Source organism: Phytophthora infestans, genomic scaffold (genome assembly GCF_000142945.1).
Source record: "Phytophthora infestans T30-4 supercont1.57 genomic scaffold, whole genome shotgun sequence".
Taxonomy (NCBI): Eukaryota; Oomycota; class Peronosporomycetes; order Peronosporales; family Peronosporaceae; genus Phytophthora; species Phytophthora infestans.
This window is the reverse complement of record NW_003303702.1, coordinates 662,522-683,461: the sequence shown is the minus strand read 5'-3', so window position 1 is coordinate 683,461 and position 20,940 is coordinate 662,522. Positions and strand designations below refer to the sequence as shown.

Sequence of the window (20,940 nt, the reverse complement as noted above, 5' to 3'; positions counted from 1 at the left end):
CGCCCCCGCCGCCACCTGGGTGTGTGGCTGCGTTCAGGCAGCCCTTGGGGGCAGGACCTTGCCCAGCTGCAATAAGTTCTTGTCCCCCCCTGCCCACCCAACGTAAAGTCTCGGAGCAGGCTGCTGCAACCATTAGAACTCACTCCGCCTAATACGAGCCAGCTCGCCCCAAAAAAAAACCATACTGCTCCCAACTACGCGCCCAACTCAAGAAGTCAGTGCAAAATTGTATACATCAAACGTGTATAGCCGGAAAGACACACTTAAGAATGTGCGCGCCATGTCAAAGTCCGAAGCTGAGCGCGTTTGGGGGCGAAGTTAGAGCGTTAGATTTTCATGTCCTCCCTTTCAACCAGTACAAACAAAACCAACAACAACATTACTCTAAGCAAACAAAGTAGTGGTGTATTGAGAGCTGAGCACCTACAAGTTGCTGTACAGCTGGTTCCCTACGCTTCGATAAGCATGCGTATGTAGCGGTATCGCAGAAGCTGTAATGTCTTTTTGTCCAGATACCCAAGTTGCTCAGCACCGCAAAATAGCTCAAACACCAGGAGCACATTCACCCCACAGCTGTAACTGTCTGTTTGTACATCTAGTCCAGGATCGTAAATTGTACTGCAATATTCGCTTCTTCTTGGCGTCAGCCTTCAGCAGCTCACTCACTGTCCCAACAACCTCTGGTTCCTGGACAATAAAATAATAAATTGAACAACAAAAAGCGCTATGCTATAATAGTCAGCGCAATTGACATTTTCGACAGATAATCTATGTATTCATTAAATCCCTACTTTAATAATACAACAGATACGTCGGGATGTCAAATGCTCTTTTTCAACCCAAAGGAGCGTGAAGATAAAGAAATGGATATGAACGAATGGAAACAGGAACAAGAACGGCTGAACCAAGTTAGCAGCAAGCTGCTGGCGCGTCTGGCCGAACTGGAACCCCAAGTCTCCGGGTTATATGACCAGGCTGCGGAAATCCGCAAACGATTCTGGGAGGAAGTGAGCATTAATACAAGTACGGATGAAGATTTCGAAGAAAGCTTTTATTCGATTAAACAACAATCCGTCGTCCTGGCCGAACGGGAAAGGATCCATAAACAGCTGCTGCTGCAGAGCAGGAGTATGAAACGATTGCTGGCCTCTCCTTATTTCGGACGAATCGACTTTCAGGAGCAGGGGTTCGATTTTAATGAACAAATTTATATCGGTGTCTCTTCATTTTTAGATGACGATGGGCTCAGCTTTCTTATTTATGATTGGCGTACGCCCATTGCAAGCATGTACTATGATTACGCTCCCGGGCCCGCTTCTTACGATACGCCGTCCGGCCGGATCACAGGGAATATGCCGCTCAAACGGCAGTATCAAATCCGCAGCGGGCAGGTAAGCAATATGTTTGATGCGAGTGAAACGATCGGGGACCAGCTGCTGCAGGAGATACTGGGTGGCGGAGCAAACGCCCAAATGAAGAGCATTGTAGCGACGATTCAGAGAGAGCAGAACGAAATTATCCGCAATGACAGCAGCCGGATGTTAATCGTTCAGGGAGCAGCCGGAAGCGGAAAAACCTCAGCAGCCCTGCAGCGGGCGGCCTATCTGCTGTATGAGCCCCACCGAAATCTCTTTTCAAGATTGGGAGCCGGGCGTGGCTGTACATGGAACGCGTCAAACCGGGCTTGACGAAGAAACTAGCTCACCGATGGCATGGACCTTTTCGGATCAAGCGCAAGGTGGAAGAGTTTGCGTACGAACTGGAACTGCCTGATCGAAGTGGGTATCGCTTTTACCCAGTAGTGCATGTGACAAGACTCAAAGCTGTCAACGAATTCAACAGTCGACCGAGCACTCGGTTGGTACTTGACGCGACTAATGAAGCACGACTCGACTTCGATGAGGCCCAGTGGAAGAGTTTGCGTACGAACTGGAACTGCCTGATCGAAGTGGGTATCGCTTTTACCCAGTAGTGCATGTGACAAGACTCAAAGCTGTCAACGAATTCAACAGTCGACCGAACACTGCCTGAGGACAGCTGGGAACCAGACCAAGTTGCCGGTGAATATGAAGTCGAGGCCATCCTCGACGACAGAACACCACTAACGACGAGCACGGAGCGTGCTGTACGCGAGTTCAAAGTCAAGTGGGTTGGCTATGAAGATACAACTTGGGAACCATCATCAAACTTGTCATGTGGAGGTCTGCTGTACGACTATTTGCGAGCCAAGAAGAGCGAGAATCGGCTGCAGATGGCGCAAGTGGCGGACGAAGACTAGCGTGACTGGATCACGTATGAACTGTCCACAGGGCGATGCAGCCTGTGGTAACAGACGAAGAACGTTACTGCAACAACAAATTGTATATGCATTTGAAGAACAACATGAACATGATTACGCTGTGGAAGTGGATTAAGAATAAGAAAACATGAATGCCGACCGCGGAGCGATCACTGAAAACGAAGTCACGCGGGACACCTCAACAGTTAGCTGAGATGCTAAAGAACGTCGTAGAACGTGCAGCGAGGAGTCAAATCGATTCCAAGTGTCTGGCCGCGGTGGCCAAGAGTGTCAACGAAGCCGAGTCACCACTCTCCTTCTCCTCTTCATCAAGAACCTGAGCCTCGGCAGCTGGAGCTGAAGCCGGACCCTGCGAATCCTCGGTACCAGCTTCAACAGGAGCAGCAGCCAGAGCAGGACGTGGAGTACCCGGTGGCGAGTCAAACAACGAACGCCAGGTCGGAATAAGCTCGGTTGAATCGAGAGACGGGTCAACGATCACGCTTCGGTACACATCCACGAAACGCGTACCACGAGGATTGAAGAACTCCGGATTACGCGGGCACGGGAAGTACGTGGTGTTGTACGGGTGCTGATGCGACGCATTCATCCATCCAGTACGCCATGGCTGACGAGCGTCGAGAGCCGGAACTTCGGAAAGCCAGTCAGATGTCCGAGGTGCGAATGACAAGTTTTCAATGGGGTACCACGGCTTAGACGGCTCCAAAAGCAACTCGGGACGAATGAATGACACGCCGGAAGCACTAGATGAAACCGAGTCACGACTCCACGCCATGTACTGCTCACGGTACTTGTTACGAAGACGATCGGCACGACGGTCGCGCTCACTGAAGAGCTTCTTTAACATAGCTCTCAGTTCCTTCAAGCGTTCCTTGTCGTGGCCAACCTTTTTAGCTTCTTCAGCGAGACCTCGTTCAATACCAGCTAACGGAAGCCAGTGGAGACGCTCCCACAACGCGAACCCGAGGTCACCTTGCTTACCGCCGTCACCCCGAAGGTTCGCCCAGATCATCTTGAGACGGGTCTCAATCGGAGCACGCTTGGAGATGGGGACGCTTGGTTTGAAGTCGACAGTGTCAAAGAGGCAAGCTTGAAGAGGATAAAGCTGCCGAAGTTGCTGGTACGGGTGATCAGGATGCGAATAATCAAAGAACGCTTGGAGACCCTCCAACGTTGTACGCACGGTCACCTCACCAGCTGGTTCAGGAAGCGTTAAGCTCAAGAGTCGCTCGAAACACTTCTTGGCGCCTGCATCGGTAAACTCCATGTCCACATACGGAAGAACCCACGGTGGCAGGGTGGACGAAGCCGGCACCGTAGGGCGAATACTAGATAACACTCGGTGAGGCAACGGCTCAACCGACGGTGCACCACCACGACGCGGCACCGAAGTATAGGTTGCCGTAATTATGCGTCCAGGTCCAGCATCGAGAGTCCAAATAGACGGACGAGGAGACACTGGAACAGGAAGAGAAGATGCTGGTGCCGGAGGACTTGCTGGTGGCGAAGGAGGCGGGCCGGCAACGATGATTGGGGAAGTCATCATCGGCGAAGGATTTGGCCGAGGTGGAGTCGGAGGACGAGCTGGGCCAAGATTACTCCAGTTTCTGTTTGAATCTTCAACATCTTCGTCATCGAGTATGCTTGAATGATCGGTGGGGGGCGGAACATCACCGCTACCACTGGGAGCATCAGGAGAGTCATCCACCGAAGGTTCATTGTCATCCACGTCATCTCCATAGTCGTCATCAGCATTCCCATCGTCATCAATCTCCATCGAAAGGGCCAGGCGAAGACACGCTTGATACATCAGTCGTGGGAACAGTCGGAGCCGACTTCGAAGACGCGGAAGCATAGTGGAGCAGCCTCAACAGGGGCAGACCCTGCTGTAGAAACCACTCCCGAGACTTCAACTGCCTTGGATGTCGCGGCAGACGCCGAAGCAGACTTGCCTTGTGGGACAGTCTGGTCTGACTCTTCATCTTCGTCACTCGAGCCAAACATGAGCCGCATTTCCTCGGCCTCGCGCAGAGCCTCTTCAGCAGCACGTATGTCGGCTGGAGAAGGTGAAATCGTTGAAGCTGGTGACTTGGCCACATCGTGTGGACCCTGAGGCGGGGGCGAAGGCGCGTCAGGAGAGACAGGAACATCGTCGTGATCCTCAGGGTTCACGTCCTTACCCGAAGGCTCTGTAGCAGTTTCTTGAACCGAAGGGACGCTGCCTGGATCAGCAGTCCCCATGTCCACGTCACTCTGGTCGCCGCTGAGGTCGACCACTGCGGGAGTCGAGGAAGACGCTGGTGTAGGAGGTGGCGACCATGAACTTGGAGAAGACGGTACAGACTTGGACTGAGTCTTCATATGACGTCGTGGCGACTTAGCAGGAGAATGAGGACGGGGTTTCTTGCGCTTCTTCTGGGCCGCCTTCTTCCACGCCTTCGGACCGAACAGCGATCTACGAGCCGACTTGGGAGTTGAAGTATCGGCAGGTGGCGCATCACCGAGACCGGCAGCTGCCATCGAAGCACTGGCCTTGTCCGTTGGGATTGGAGCCTTGTCTTCATCAGAGTCGTCCGGATCGTCGTCTGAATCCTCGCCACCTGGTCTAAGACGCTTATGGGACTTCCCATGGGCCACTTGGTGAGCTGCTTTGGCCAACGCTGCCGGAAGGGCTTGAGGATTGTCCGAAGACGCGGTGGCAGACTGAATACGCCGCAGAGCGACTAACGTCTCCTGATCCAAGTCCAGCGCATCCAGGTCCAGCTCACCCGCAGTCAGACCTATCACGAAGGATTGTGAACGAACGTTAGTTGCTGAACACACGGTGGAAGGAGCGACATTAAGAGCGTACCTTCGACAGCCAGACGAAGTACCTCGGGATCCATCCCTGCCAGACTCACGTGTGCACGGAGGGTACGATTCGCTTGGAGGAGGCGAGTGTTACGGTCTTGCTGGTTCTCGAGGACCTTGAGCGTGTCGTTATCGACATACTTGCCCTGGGCAAGCTTTACCAGAAGGAGGTGGAGCTTCCGGGTCTGCTCAGTATTCGCGCCAATAGAAGACTTGTACACTTCGCGTTCGCGAGCCAGCTTCTTCTGCAACGTGCTGATAAAAACGTCCCGAGCTTGGACCTCGCAGTGCAGACGATTCAAGTCTTCTGCGTGTCGTTCCATAGTGGCTTGAACAGTGGCGAGCATGGCGTCGTTCTTGGCGTTCGACTCGCGGAGAATCTTGACGTGGTGGTGTAAGGCTTCAATCTCAGCGTTTGCAGCCTTGAGGAACGTCTCCGCGTTCTCACGAGCCATGATGTGGGGTGCCACCGAACGCACGGCGGCAGCAGCCTCGGACTGAGCAAACCGCAACTGACGCTCTAAGTCGGCAACGCGTTGGGGTAATGCCGACAGCGCGTCAGGAACAGGTTGTATCGCAGCGAGGACCTCATCGAAACCAACAGCAGTCTCGAGACGACGCTGAGTGTGTATATCGCCGTGGAGAGGAGGCACAACGCTGATCTGCACTTGGTGACGAGCCATTGCAGTCAAGTACGGGATTATCGAGGTCATCATGTGATCGACCGATGCCTCCGTACTTTCAGCCAGCATGGCGCGCAGCGAATCTTCGGTGAGTGGTGGTGGACCACCAGCAGGCGCAGGAGGAGCAGCAGGAGCCATCTCCGCGGATTCAGCGACGACGGGGAGTGCTGCAGGAGCTACCGCAGGGAGTGAAGAGTCTGGGGCAGGAAGCGCCGAAGGATCAGTTGATGACGCCGCTGTCGGAAGAAGTGAAGCAGACTGAGGGACGTTCGAACCCTCGGCCTTGCCCTCCTGAGAAACAAGTCGAGTAATGCGAGATGATGAGCAAGGTGCCGATGATTCAAGAGAAGGATGAGCTGACGTACCTCCAGCTGTTCACGTTCGCGACGTCTACGAGGATTGAGACGCTGAAAAGCGTCGGACACGGCTCGATTCAGACGCTTGGACATACGGTGGCGAGATGGTGAATTGAAGAATGAAGAAATGTCACAACGGGCACCAGTACCGTGGCTTCCATTGCGACAGGGGCAGTTGTGGTGTAGTGATTTCTCCGTGGTTGCGGATTATCACCCGTCGACAAAGACGTGACACCGCCCAAGTTGTTCAAGCGACGAACCCTCGGTCGGGTGATGTACGGAGACGCCAAGGTGCAAGGGACTCGACGGCGTCACCTCCGAGTTTTCAACAAATATCGGATACGGCCCTATGTCACTGAGTCCAGGCTGTCCTTATTATTAATAATGGACGTGCCGGATTCGCATTCAGCGGACCATCTACGGTACGAACCCTCAGCGGCGGTTGGGATGAGTTCGCGGAATACTCAGCGACCTTTGGAAGACACGTTAACCGTCTGGGACAGGGCGCGGACCGTTAAAGATGCTCATGCGACAGTGCAGACGACGCTTGGCATGCAAGAAGATCCATAACGGATCATTGTTCACTTGATATTTGTATACTTGATTAGGACTTCTTATTAGGAATAGACCCGAAAGGGTAAGCTTAAATACAGAACAGAATTTCCACTCAAGCACACAGAGCGACGTCCGGCTTCAAGGTAAGCGTCAGGTCAAGCTTGTTTGAGTGTGTTATGCCTGTCGGTGAACTCGAAGCTCTGTAGCGAGGGTTCATCCGGCAAGGCCAAGAGACTTTGTGTATTGGCCGATTATTATCGGGAGGTTTTACGTGACGGCTTATTGTTGCCTATTTGCACGACTGGGAGTGCTTGAATTGCCTCCCTTTTATTTCTTCCAGCCGAGTGTTGAACACTCGGTGATCTCGTAAAAGGCTTACCCGTGCCTGGTACCCTTCCGCTGTTGGGACCACAAGGATTCAAAACACCTGCTAGCTTTGCTCGTGCTAGTAGCGTGTTCTAATTTTACTGGTTGGCCTATATAAGTAGTTTACAAGGTCCAGTTTGTCCCGGTGCAAGGGCAGAACTGGGGTCTTCAGGTCCGCCCGAACGATCGTTTACTATCCTAGTAGACGTATTGTTGTGGGAACATCCTAACTACATCTGTAGCTAGAGTTCACGTGGGATTTCCAACACCACAGCTGCATAGATTCTGTGGTCAACAGAACCCGAACTGCCCGTGCATGAAGAACGGAAGGTGTTCCAAGAAATTTCCAAAGGCGCTCGCGGACGAAACGGTGATGACCCCCGACAAATACCCCACGTACAAGTGTGGTCGCCGTCCGGATGGAATTTTGTGCCATAAGGAAAAGTATGGGACAACGCGACCATCAATCAATGGGTGGTCCTGTACAATCCGTTCCTGTCGCAGAAATACAACTGCCACATCAACGTCGAAGTTTGTACCACGAACAAGGCCATCAAGTACATCTACAAGTACGTCTACAAGGTCTCGGACATGACAACAATCACGATTGAAGGCGAAGAAATTCGGGCGAACGAAATTCTTCAGTATCTCCTCGGGAGGTATATTTCTCCGGTAGAAGCTTGCATGCGGCTATTCATACATCCAACACAAGGATCAACGCATTCTGTCGTGATGCTATCTATCCGTTTGCAAAGAATGAGCATGGTTGCTTACGGCGACCAAGCGACGACCCCCAGCCTCACAGCTTGATTAACCGCGGGGACAGATCAATGCTGACGGAGTTTTTCAAGCTGTGCGCGCGTAACCCAGAAACTACGGTCAATCTACTGTACAAGGATGTACCACGGAAATACAGGTGGACGGAACACAAGACGTGGGAACCGTACAAGAAGTACGTTGCTTCTCTGGGACGCTTGGTACACGTATCTCCGCAGGACCCGGAGCGCTTCTACTTGCGACTTCTCCTTTGTAACCGACACTCGCCTAAGTCCTTTGAGGATCTTCGAACGGTTGATGGTACTGAGCATCCTACATATCATCAAGCAGCTTTGGCGCTTGGGTATTTGGAAAATGACGACGAGTGGATACATTGCTTACGCGAAGCCGCCGAGGTCAAGATGCCGTACCAGCTACGCCCACTCTTCGGCACCAATTTGGTTTACTTGATGCCTGGTAATGCCAAAGATTTATGGGACAGGTTCAAGAAGGATATGTCAGAGGATTATGTACGAAGCATTGAGGTAAGAGACGCAGACCTGCATAATGTGCGCGAAGAGGAGGTGCGTCTTCGAATGGCGGAGTACAAGGCGTTGAATAACTTGGCTGATTACTTGGTTTCAAACCAAAAGTCCCTCGACATGTACGGCCTTCCTCTGCTAGCCGATTACGACAATGTATCTGCTCAAGTGGACGACCCGGATACAGCATCTGTTGATGTTGTCCAGCAAGAGATTGATGCGTACCCCCAAAACGAACTGGAGCATGTTGCGGAGCAGGCAGACCACTTGAACAGCAACCAGAGGGATATTTTTGACCAAGTTATTGCTGCTGTGAGCAGACCGGTTGGAGGGGAGAAGCTTTTCTTTTTGGATGGTCCGGGTGGAACAAGAAAGTCGTTTCTACTCGAGCAAATACGCGCTCACGTTCGGATGCAACGTAAGATTGCCATCGCGGTTGCATCGAGTGGGATTGCAGCCACTTTGTTAACTGGAGGTCATACCGCGCATTTGACGTTCCGGATTCCCCTCAAACTAAAAACTAAAAGAGACGTCGACGTGCAGCCTTTCATGGCAGAGCCAAAAAGCCGAATTGATTCGTAGCGCGAGTTTTACATTTGGGACGAAGCGCCGATGATGAACCGAGCTTGCTTTGAGGCTGTTGACAGGTCGCTTCGGGATATTATGAAGAACAAGCTGGAGTCATTCGGCGGAAAGATAATGGTGTTCAGCGGTGATCACCGTTAGATTCTACCTTTACTGAAGAATGCTACGCGTGCGGAGACGATTCAAGCTTGCTTCAAGTCTTCGCCGCTATGGGAGCATTTGCGTCAAGTGCGGCTAACCGAGAACATGCGCGTCCGCACCGCCCCAGACGCGGCCAGTGCGGCTGAGTTAGCGGAATTCTCTGAATTTTTACTTCAAATTGGAGGAGGCCGTTATCCGGTCAACCATGAGATCGGTGATGGCGATATATGCCTCCCACGCGACATGTGTATCATTCCAAAACGACGGGTACAACAAATGACCTCTGATGAAGAAGACGCGGATATGGAGCCCCCCCAAGTTTCAGGTTACCCCCTCCGGCGGACGAGGAACACGAGCGAGACTTGGACGAAGTTGAAAAAGCCCGACGAGTCCGCAGCGTCAACGCACTCATAGATGCGGTGTACCCGGGCGCTGATACTGATCATTTACCCGATGAATACTTCGTTGAGCGAGCCATACTAGCCCCCAAAAATGCAGGTGTTCGGCGTATCAACGACATGGTTGCGGAACGGCTATCGGGTGAAACGAAGGAGTATCTCTCGGTGGACAGCCTCGAAGGGGTCGCGGATGCAAATATGTTTGAGCAGGAGTTCTTGAACTCTCTTAACTTCTCCGGTATCCCTCCGCACAGGATTGTTCTGAAGGTTGGAACACCTATCATCATGATTAGAAACCTGAATAGCGACGCAGGTGTTTGCAACGGAACGCGGTTTCGGGTTGTGTCACTGCGCGAGAGAAGCATCGAGGCCAGCATTATGTCCGGGCCGTTCAAGGGTAAGAAGGTGTTCATTCCTCAGATCGTATTTTAAAGTGAGGACGATGACAAGGAGTTCCCGTTCAAACTCAAGCGTAAGCAGTTCCCCGTGGTTCCAGCGTTTACCATGACTATCAACAAGGCCCAAGGACAATCGATCCACCACGTGGTTATATACTTGGAATCACCGGTCTTCACACATGGGCAGCTTTATGTGGCGTTGTCGAGAGTGACTTCAAGGAAGGCGATCAAGATTGCTGTGGATCCAGAGGCCATCGATGAGGTCGGGAACGTACACACCAGCAATATTGTGTACAGAGAGATCTTTGGAACGCGGACTTGATAGGTCACGTAATGCATATAATACATTTAGCTTTGATTTTGAAATGTTCTTTAATCCACCGCAGCGCAGCGGAGTCGGTCAGCCCGCACTACACCAACCAGCCATGCCCTAGCGTCCACGGAGCGGGCGCCCAGAGCGCTAGTCGCTCCGCTTCTAACTTTGTAACCTGTCTGTCCGTCCGCCTGTCTGTCAATAAGTCCGTCCGTTTCCTTTCTTGCTGCTTTTTCCTGCCTTTTCGCATGGCTACACTCGACCTTTCTAATGCAGTTTCGTCCCATCTTACCGACCGCGCCTATCTTTCTGACTTGACTTAACTATGCCAAAATTTCAATTATGGCCAAAAAGCGGACACAATCAACTCGCGCCCTGATTGGGCAATACCTGCCGACCTGCGACACTGGCTGGATCTGTCGCACGATCAGACCGTCTCTCGCGCTCGCGATTGGACGTAAGGTAAACATTTTTGCCAAGAACGAAGCGCGCCGATTGGATGTAAGCCCCAATGGGAGCTGTGCTGACGATTACGTAATTACATTTAGCTACGCAAAACCTGTCCTATGTACTGCAAATCGGGCACAGTAACCACTTTATTTTGTAAGAACCCTGCGCTTTATTTTGTAAGAGCTCTGCACACTTCTTAAATAGATATTATTATTGTAGGCTTCACAGACCGCATTTGGTAAGGGCTCTGCGGAGGTATTTTCCACACACTTTTTAAAGTAGAGACAATAATATTATCAAATTAATTGAATTTTTATTAAAGTAGGCTTCACGACCTTTGCGGTAGCTGCATCCGGGCACCGCACTACATGCGCGCATGGTACCTACGTGGTAGTGCTTAAAGTCGTTGTTATTGCTTGATAGTACGGTTTGCTCAAAAATTAAAATAGCATCATTGAAGCGATTGCAAAATATTTAAATAAATATATTTGTTTAATAATGAAAAAATGGTGGCGTATTGGCTAATGTTTTGACGTATTTTATAGTTAAACAATATCATGTTTATGATATACAAATAATATTTATTATTTCGTTGAATAAAATACACCCAGCAGTAAATATCCGTTTTAATACAATTCTTGCTCCGCTTCGTCATCCGACTCGCAGGATTCCTCAGCGTTCATCTTTCTATGTCGCCGTCACTCGAGTGAAAACGATATCGCAGTTGTATCTCATGGCCCCCCTTACGAAAGAGTTTTTGGAGTATTTTACTCCAAGTCGTGATGCGCTGGCAGAAACCCAAAGACTTCGCAATTGAGGATCGAACAGATTAGGAAACCATAATGCTGTGGAAAAATTGTTACAGGTCTTATTTAAAATACAGTACTTTCTTAAGTTAGGGTACCAGCTTGTTTTCAAGTTTTCGAAGTTCGGGGATAGCCACTCAAATGAATGACTATCATTCTCGCTCGGTTTGTTGATGTCTTCTTCTAGACTGGAAGTCTTAGTTAAATCGCAATTCTTCTCCTTTTTTTTCTTCTAAAAAGTCCTTCATTCCGCACTAGTTATTACTTTTTGAAAATACCGTAATATCCAGAGCTTCACCCCGTTCCCAACCGAAGTATCTCTCTGACGCATGCGTTCCATGCGTTCCCTAACCCTAGACTTTGGTTGGAAATGGAATTCAAAAATCATAAAACATTCTGATTGGATAGTTTTTACGTGATAATAACCAATCTAAGTGGACGACACTGCGAATCACAGCAAAGAAGGAGAATCTCAGCGAACTATGGAGCCAGACGTCCCCATTGCTCGACGTCTAGACCCTGAGCTAGTTAACGCTGCAACCTCATCACCAAACGTTGACCGCCGAGGTGCTACTGCTTCTCCCCATAGACAATGGGATATTGATGTGCAAGAAGATGCTCTACCTGCTGCACGTGTTCCGGAGACAGTCTTCCCTAGTTGCAGCGGTGGTATAATGGAGGGGCATTTCGCCTGGGAGCCGTACGAAAAGAAGTCGCAAGATCTCATACGGAAAGAGTGTAGTTTACGTGAAATCAAACTCAACACTAGAACAAACAAGGCGGATAGGATCAGGTGTCTTCGGCGCTACGACGAGCTAATGAACAGCGGACAAAGTGCTTCGGCAGCTTCAACAATGGCTGCGGGGGGAACACGGCGAACGAAGCACTGCACGTTTCGTTTAGCTAATGCTGTGCTATCCGATAACTTGTTCATGAGGCTTATTGAAGCTACAGGTGACGTAAGTCATATTGTAACTAATGCAGCGACTAACATAATCATTATTAAAAATACGCAGGAAGAAGCTTTAATCGAACTGACTTGGATGACGTTCAGTCTTCAGCGAAATCTCAGTTTTGGCGCGACGTGGCTACTGCGTATCACTCAAATGACGAGGTCTTTCGAGGGCTTATCGAAGATGATTCTGCCTTTGAAGATATCGATCCTGGCGTCATTGTTCCTCACAACCCAGCTAAGCTGGAGGAGCTTTGGAAAGAACTGACTTCGTTTTTTAGCATTTGCGCGGCAAATTTCCGTTTATCTGGAACTCACGAACAGGAGTTCAAGCAGTTTGTGCATGGCAAAATGGACGTACTGTATTTATGGTACTGGTTGAAGGTGAGTCTATAGAATGGGAGTGGCAATCATGCAATCTAATAAAGTTGTTATTCAATTAACAGAAGCGACCAGAGGCTCTTAACAGTGCCCGTGGCGGAATGTATGAGGAGGACGAATTCGATTCACTTTCATCGTCAACTCCGACACGTGAGCGCCGAAATGCAACCCCAAGCAAAGCCAGTTCAACGAAAAAGAGGCTACGCGAGAGCCTTTCAAGCAGACGTACTCCCAACAAGAAGCCCAAAGCTGATTCCGACTCAATGGAGGTGCTGGTAACGCTCGTTGGTAGAATTGCAGCCGCGAGGGAGGCTGAAATCACACTTGCAAGAGAACAAGATCTAGAGGCTGCTGTCCGAGTGCGTTCTGAGCACTACAAGATGCTCGATGATATCCGCAAGCGCATCGATAAAATCGAATGCGAAATGAGCTCAGCGGCAAGTCCAAAAAAGCACCGTCTTCAAGTTGATTTAGACTTTTTCCTCGAAGAACGTCAGAGAATCATGGATGCAGTACGCACTCAAAATCTGTAATCGTGCTGAATTGCACTTCAACGTTCGTAATCAAATTATGAATCCGATAATACAATTCAAGATGGACGTACGTGCATCGTGCATGCAAGGCGATATTTCCCTTTCCACCCAAGAAGAAAATACATTTTTTCGTAGTTATACTAATGCAAATTAAAAAAATGCTCTTCATTCAATAATTTTGATGGTGACCTAGCATATCTTGATTCTCTAGTTGAAATTTAGCCTTGACAAAGTCGTGTACTGCTCCTTCCAACAGCTTGTTGGAGTCTTCCTTCTCAGCCAGTTCTTGAGCAAGCTGTAGTTCTTCATGCTGATGAGCTTCAGCAAGCGCTTAGGCTTCTCAAAGCCGACGCTCTTGTTTGGTAGCGACTACCGCCACGGCCGTATCAATCACGGACACCTACGAAGTGCAGTTTAACCGTTTTATTTAGAATATCCGCAAACCAAGCACGGTCTTTATCGTCAATCAGTCGATCTGAGAAAACACGACGACCCTCGTGACTCCACAAGCGAACGAAAACTTTCCCGTCCTTAATTGTATCACTCGAAGCTTGTGCGACGCCTTGAAAAACCTTGGATAAATCTCGTAGATTAAACGTGTAGTGAGATTTAGCTGGGGTAGGCAGTAAAGCCTGCGAAATGGTGATGTAAATGTCGATTGTAGCACTCACAACCGCTCCACCGAGCTTTTTCACAGCCTGAGGGAAATTCAGCAGAAACCAGTCCGTAATCCGAGTAGAAATGGCTCGGAGAAACTTATTTCGAACGGCACGAAGTTAATCAGGTTGAAATAACGTACATACCGCTGGGTAATACGAGCCCGTCCACCTCCAGGAGGACCCATCGGAGCGATAAAATGAATATCCACGAGCTGAGTGAGCGAATTGTCCTTGCGGTTGTACCATCCTCCGTGTCTCATCCACAGGCTCAATAGTTCAATGGTGGTTGAGCGCCGTACGTCTCTTTCGCTGGCATATTGAGGTCGTCCACAAAGATCACGCAGCTTTGACCCAGCGGTGGACCTAGTACGCCTTTACGGCGTTTATCCAGCTTGGTTTTGATCAGATCTTGGGTTTGATTAGCACTTGTTTGGGCCGAGAAGTTGAGGAAGATCGACGGGGCGAGTTTTAGCGGTTTTTCGCTGCCTGGTGGGTTATTTAACCCACCAAGCAGCTTCTTCTTGATAGACACGGACTTGCCGGTTCCTGTATCACCAGTGCAGAGAACATGAAACTGGTGGCGAATGAGAGAGTCTAACAGCCACACGCTGCGTTCTGAGTCGATGGCTGAGTCTAAAACTTGAGTAAATTGGGCATCTCTGGGAATCTCGAACGTGCCAGAAGCATTCATCCAATTAACCCACACACAGCGTCGGGTATCAAATCGGTAGTCGTAGACCAGCCCTTCGTCAGGTATCTTCGACATCGCTTTTCGGTCCGGAAGCAGTAAATACGACTGAGATTAATCCACAAAGACCTTAAAGTAAAGTAGAGACGGAGATGCTGGTACTCCCGTGTGGTCGGCCGGTTCTTCACTAGCAGCGGCGGCAATAGCTACGGCGGGTTCAGCGGGGAAAAAGTCACGCAGATACCTGTCAAATATCCGACGGGATTTCGTGTCGATACAAGCCCCAATCGACCAAATTACTGCTTTAACCAGTACAGACTCGAGAATCTTCTGGGCATCCGATTCACTTGGGACTACAGACACCGTCGAACCTTCCGTTGGATCGGGGAATCTGTCACGTAGAGCGCATTCAAATAGTCTCAATAACGACGCCGCATGTTCCAGAAGCGTGAGAGACTTGCTCAGTTTGTACGAAGCTTTCCACCACTCCGTTACTAGGCCTTCGATCGTCCCTCCTGTGAGCTCCAAGAACGATCCGTTGAGCCACGCCTGGCGACTCGCATGAAACTCGAAGCTCATAGTCCACAGTTTAAAGTACAAGGCAAAGTCTCCTTCAAGCTTTAACAAAAGTGGCGTGTATTCAGCTACATGTATCACAAACCTCCACTTTGGCCACTTGTAAGGCGTCCAGGCATTCCGCTACCACTGCGCGACGAGCAGCTCTTTGCTGTTCATCGGATTCTTTGTCAGTATCAATGCCAAAGTCCAACAGTGGCTTCCGCTCAAGAGACAGAAGTCCCATGATGTCACAGTCCAATCTATCAATCTCCTGCACTGCAAACGCGATTGCATCCAGCGGTTGTAGCAGAACGGCCGTAACCCTTTGAGCTGAAAGTTCCACCACAACCTCATTGTTCACAAAGGCTAGCCGGACGCTGAGCAGCGAGCCACGGGGAGCTCGGATCTCCTTCAGCTCTCGAGTCGAAGTGAATCCCTTCCTAAGTGAATGACCCAGGACGTCATCCTCGTCTGCTTAATAGATTTCCGCTTGATCACCCCCCCCCCCTTTCGACGTTTCAGGTTGAAGGATACCGCTCTCAGCATGGCGGTGTACGAAAAGGACCCATTCACGCACGGATCGATAATTTCACATAGCTGAGCTACCAAACGCAGCTCCAATCCAGTGAGAACTCTCTTCCGTCCGCTTACATCCTACACGACACGGTCAGAGAGGAACAAGTCGAAGTAGCCTTGAAGGTTATCGATCACGTTCTCAGCAAGAGCGCGTCTCCAATCCATTAGTAGGATCTCTGTCACCTTATTCGCGTGTGCGGCTTGCAATACCGGGAAGTCCAACACTCGGAACGGCATTTGGGCCGCTAGTGTTGGTGCTCCGTTACCTTCTTTCGAGTTTTTATTCACCTGAACCAACAACAGCCCTCTGGAATGTCTTCTCCCAGCCCGTATACATGCGTCGCAACACAGCGAGTAATTGCGGCGAACTGGTGTACGACGCGGTGCTCACGCGTCGACTTCGCTTAAAATCATGAGCGGGGATCGCCACTTTGCCGTACGTGATAGCTCCGGGCTCAGTCTGTTTCTTAGATCCAGGAACAAAATCAAGACCGCGAAATCGAGCCTGCAACGCGGTGTCATTGCGTAATTTGGTCAGCACCGCCGCCTTCTTCATACTCCGCATGTACTCTTGAATGCTAGTATCCGTGAGCTGTCGTAGCAGAGACGTAGCCGGCTGCGAGTCCAACAAAGCCACACGTTCAGGTAAACCTGCCACCACTCGAGCATGCACACGCTTCAGAGTTGGGCGTCCCCCCGCAGTTAGGACGCGTCTTGTTTAGCTAAGACGTCGTCAAACCTGAGCATCGCCTTCACTTGGTCTCGTCGTCCCCGTGCTGCAGCTACCCTCCTTTCAAACGTAATGGCTAGCTTACGCTTAAAGCGTAAGTTGATCCTCCGTACCAACTTCTATTTGTCTGATCCTTGAAACTGCACCAGATACTGTGCACGTTCCACATCGTTACTTAACGCTGCACAGCTCCTTCGTCTCCACTCTCCCTGGAAGAAATACGGCGAAGCTCCCACGCGTTACCTTTCGACCCATTCCTGTGGACTGTACTCTTCAAACACGTCGCTATCGAAGAGATGCAGCGGGAATTGACACTGATCAAGCTGGAGAATATCTTCGTCCGGATTCATAGAGCTCTCTTCACGACCGTGGCTTGGGCCTCCGCCGCCTCGACGGCCGTATCAACACGGACACCTGCAACATCCATCACATCATCGAAACATTGGACTACACCACCTGCCAATGAACAATGTCACCTGTAACTGAGCTTCCGAGAGCTGGAGCTACTGTAGACGCCTCATGAACGTCAGATCCTTGTTCAACGGCACCAGTCACCTTTTGAAAGCTCGCCTCTGGTTGGTTTCTCGTCCTATTTCTCTCGGGGCGGAGCAAATTTTTGCTTGCCAAGTACCGAACGAGGTCTGAGCGAACCTTTTCATCCATTAGGTCTACGTGACTGCCATTCCCGAGCTCCACATCAGACCGTTCATACTCAAGAGATCTTTCACCAGCCCATGAACGAACCTCTCGTATAAAAGACTGTACAAGTTGATCTGGCGATGACTTGGTGGACTGACAACGTTGCGTTATACAAAAATTATGCAAACGGAAACACGCCGAAATTAGAATACGACAATGTCGAAGACTAACCAGCAGTGGCTGCTTTAAAATTCTCCAGGTATTCACTAGTAGACCAAACGCCATCTCCACTCGAATTCGAAGCTGGCTAACATGAAAATTGTAGCTATCACGTTCAGGCCGATCGTCAAGCTGTGCCTTGTTAAATGGGGTCATCACGCGTCTGCTTTGGACATAGGCATTATCTCCGATAACAAAGTATGGCCCAGACATTTCTTGAAGCACTTGGCTTAGTTTCCACTTTTGAAATGCATATGAATCGTTCATACCACCAGGTGAATTAACTGAAAATGCGGTAAAACGACATAGCGATCAGCACATGCTTGAACGTTTATCCATACTTCTGATAATGACCCGAAAAAAAAGACAAAACACGTCCACATTCATCGTAGCGAGGTACACGGATTGGACATAGCCATCCGTCGATAACACCAATGCAATGCTCAATCACTCCGTAGTTACTGCAAGACCGAAATGCAGCTGCGGCTTCGTCCAATTCATCTGGTGCTCTCGGAAAACGAGGTGCGAGCTTCTCAGCATCATTAATTGCGTACATCACACGATAAACAACACGATAAAACGTAGACTTACTAATTCCAGTAATTACACGAATATGATGATAGCTACCACCCGCTAGCCACGATAGTGCACACTGCTGTGGTGTAGTGATTTCTCCGTGGTTGCGGATTATCACCCGTCGACAAAGACGTGACACCGCCCAAGTTGTTCAAGCGACGAACCCTCGGTCGGGTGATGTACGGAGACGCCAAGGTGCAAGGGACTCGACGGCGTCACCTCCGAGTTTTCAACAAGTATCGGATACGGCCCTATGTCACTGAATCCAGGCTGTCCTTATTATTAATAATGGACTGGCCGGATTCGCATTCAGCGGACCATCTACGGTACGAACCCTCAGTGGCGGTTGGGATAAGTTCGCGGAATACTCAGCGACCTTTGGAAGACACGTTAACCGTCTGGGACAGGGCGCGGACCGTTAAAGATGCTCATGCGACAGTGCAGACGACGCTTGGCATGCAAGAAGATCCATAACGGATCATTGTTCACTTGATATTTGTATACTTGATTAGGACTTCTTATTAGGAATAGACCCGAAAGGGTAAGCTTAAATACAGAACAGAATTTCCACTCAAGCACACAGAGCGACGTCCGGCTTCAAGGTAAGCGTCAGGTCAAGCTTGGTTGAGTGTGTTATGCCTGTCGGTGAACTCGAAGCTCTGTAGCGAGGGTTCATCCGGCAAGGCCAAGAGACTTTGTGTATTGGCCGATTATTATCGGGAGGTTTTACGTGACGGCTTATTGTTGCCTATTTGCACGACTGGGAGTGCTTGAATTGCCTCCCTTTTATTTCTTCCAGCCGAGTGTTGAACACTCGGTGATCTCGTAAAAGGCTTACCCGTGCCTGGTACCCTTCCGCTGTTGGGACCACGAGGATTCAAAACACCTGCTAGCTTTGCTCGTGCTAGTAGCGTGTTCTTATTTTACTGGTTGGCCTATATAAGTAGTTTATAAGGTCCAGTTTGTCCCGGTGCAAGGGCAGAACTGGGGTCTTCAGGTCCGCCCGAACGATCGTTTACTATCCTAGTAGACGTATTGTTGTGGGAACATCCTAACTACATCTGTAGCTAGAGTTCACGTGGGATTTCCAACACCACAACTGGTGCCGCGACCCGGAAACAGATTGTGACCATTGTGAACTGTTTGTATGGCCTTCCAGTTTACGAGCTACCAAGAGAAGAAGAACAAGAAAAAGACAAGAAACATGGCGAAAGGACAACCGACGGTACCAGCTACGCCTGCCAAGTCTGGCGAGGCTCGCAACGAGAGTTCAAGCCCGGCTGCGCGCTTTGCAGCCGCCACCGAGCTTTCAGTGAGCTTCGACGACGAAGCGGACATCGGTCCTGACGCCCACGATTATGAAGATTACGAAGATAAGACGCCGGCTCCAGAGCCAGGCGCAGCGACGCCGGAGACGGCCACGCTATCATCGGGGCTGAGCGGGGCGACCAAGTCCCTTTCGAGGAACCTCGCCGACGAGCTCGATGATGTTGCGGGACCGGAACCGGCCTATGATGATTATGACGATGGGACCGAGGGTTTTAAACCTTCGGTGGCGAGTGCAAAGCATTCAGCACTGCTGAAGGCAACTCGCCCACCTATCAACGGTGATACACCAGCCGCCAAGCGCGTTTTCGACCGCGTACAAGCGCTGATGCAGAATGATGAGTGGATGCAGCTGTTCAAGCCCATCCCCAAGAAAAAGGCCGACTGGCCTGCGCTTGCGCAGGAACTTCAATACCCAGTCAACTCGGTTTCGACTAGTCAAGTTGCCGAGGATTCAGTTTCGCTACTGTTGTCGCTGGGGTTCGAGAGCGAGACGTACCCATCAACGATGTCGCTCCAGGATTGGAGTCCACATGAAGCCGGAGCTGCTCTCCAGAAATGGAAGAAGAAGCTTCGGAAGGCGTTTGGCGCCGTTGGCATCAATGCCGGAAAGCAGCCTGTGAGTCGACCGATGATTCAAGATGAAGATCCGTCTAAGATTCCACTGCCGCCGACGCCCCAACGACTCGTTCGTACTCCTCCGACCAAGCGTGGAGCTGAGCGTGGTGCCTTTGGCACTACCGAAGCTTCACCGTACTTTCAAGACTCGCACATGGTTACGCCACGTTCGGAGAGCCGTATGCAACGTATTTACGCAAGTAACGAGGGTTCGTTCGGTCGCCGAGGCGGTGCGCGAGCTCCCAAGGGTGGTGCCGGACGTCGTCAAGTCGACAGCGATGGTTCGTCCAGTGACGATGACATTTTGGTGCGTACATTCGACGAGGAAGATCCTCAACTCGAGTTGATGCGTCAGATGAATGAGCTAGCGACGCTGAACGACGTGGACCCAACACCGAGGATTGAAATGGCTTCGCACCGACCGCTGGATCGCATCACGCCGTTCTCAGGCTCTCGCAACAAGAGCGAGAACTGTATGCAGTGGCTCCGTGGGTTCGTCTATGAAATGACTGGAACCCACACAGATGCCGATAAATGGTGCATTCCATTTGAGCTAAGTCTCCGGGACGGAGCCATTCATTGGTTCCGTCAACTTCCGAAGAAGACGAAGCGCAAGTGGAAGCTGCTGAGCGATGCGTTCATCCGCTACTACTGCTCGCAGTTCACGCAGACGGCACTGTCGCGTTACTACTCCGCCAAGCGGGAACGAAATGAACATCTGTGCGACTATATAAACGGGCTGAACGGCTACGCTCGGACCGCCCGTCTACACTTTGAGAAGAGTGGTCGCGACGCGAAAGAACACGTACAGCAGTTCCTGGCAACATGCGACGATGACAAACTAGCGGAGAGTCTCTACCACGCTCGAGTCGCCGACATTCACGAGCTCGAGGAGATCGTCGAAGATGTTCTCAAGGGCAAGGAGAGAATGGCCAAGCGTGACAGTGAGTACCGATACTCTAAGAGTCGTGATACGCGACGCGACGA

The 20,940-nt window shown here is 50.5% G+C and overlaps 3 protein-coding genes across 3 annotated transcripts; 1 reads left to right on the top strand and 2 right to left on the bottom strand.

Moving 5' to 3' along the window:
* Window positions 1-11,937: 11,937 nt before the first annotated feature.
* Window positions 11,938-12,846, top strand: PITG_17756 (uncharacterized protein; the record flags this gene model as incomplete). The annotated part of the gene is made up of 2 exons (XM_002896564.1): window positions 11,938-12,452; window positions 12,515-12,846. 2 exons carry the CDS (start codon window positions 12,431-12,433, stop codon window positions 12,844-12,846), a joined length of 354 nt encoding a protein of 117 aa, XP_002896610.1.
* A 1,513-nt stretch (window positions 12,847-14,359) lies between these two features.
* Window positions 14,360-14,789, bottom strand: PITG_17755 (uncharacterized protein; the record flags this gene model as incomplete). Its single annotated transcript, XM_002896563.1, has 2 exons — window positions 14,360-14,367; window positions 14,450-14,789. The coding sequence occupies 2 exons, from the start codon at window positions 14,787-14,789 to the stop codon at window positions 14,360-14,362; spliced, it is 348 nt and encodes a 115-aa protein (XP_002896609.1).
* A 1,069-nt stretch (window positions 14,790-15,858) lies between these two features.
* Window positions 15,859-16,401, bottom strand: PITG_17754 (uncharacterized protein; the record flags this gene model as incomplete). The annotated part of the gene is made up of 3 exons (XM_002896562.1): window positions 15,859-15,901; window positions 15,949-16,090; window positions 16,140-16,401. 3 exons carry the CDS (start codon window positions 16,399-16,401, stop codon window positions 15,859-15,861), a joined length of 447 nt encoding a protein of 148 aa, XP_002896608.1.
* Between the last annotated feature and the right edge of the window lie 4,539 nt (window positions 16,402-20,940).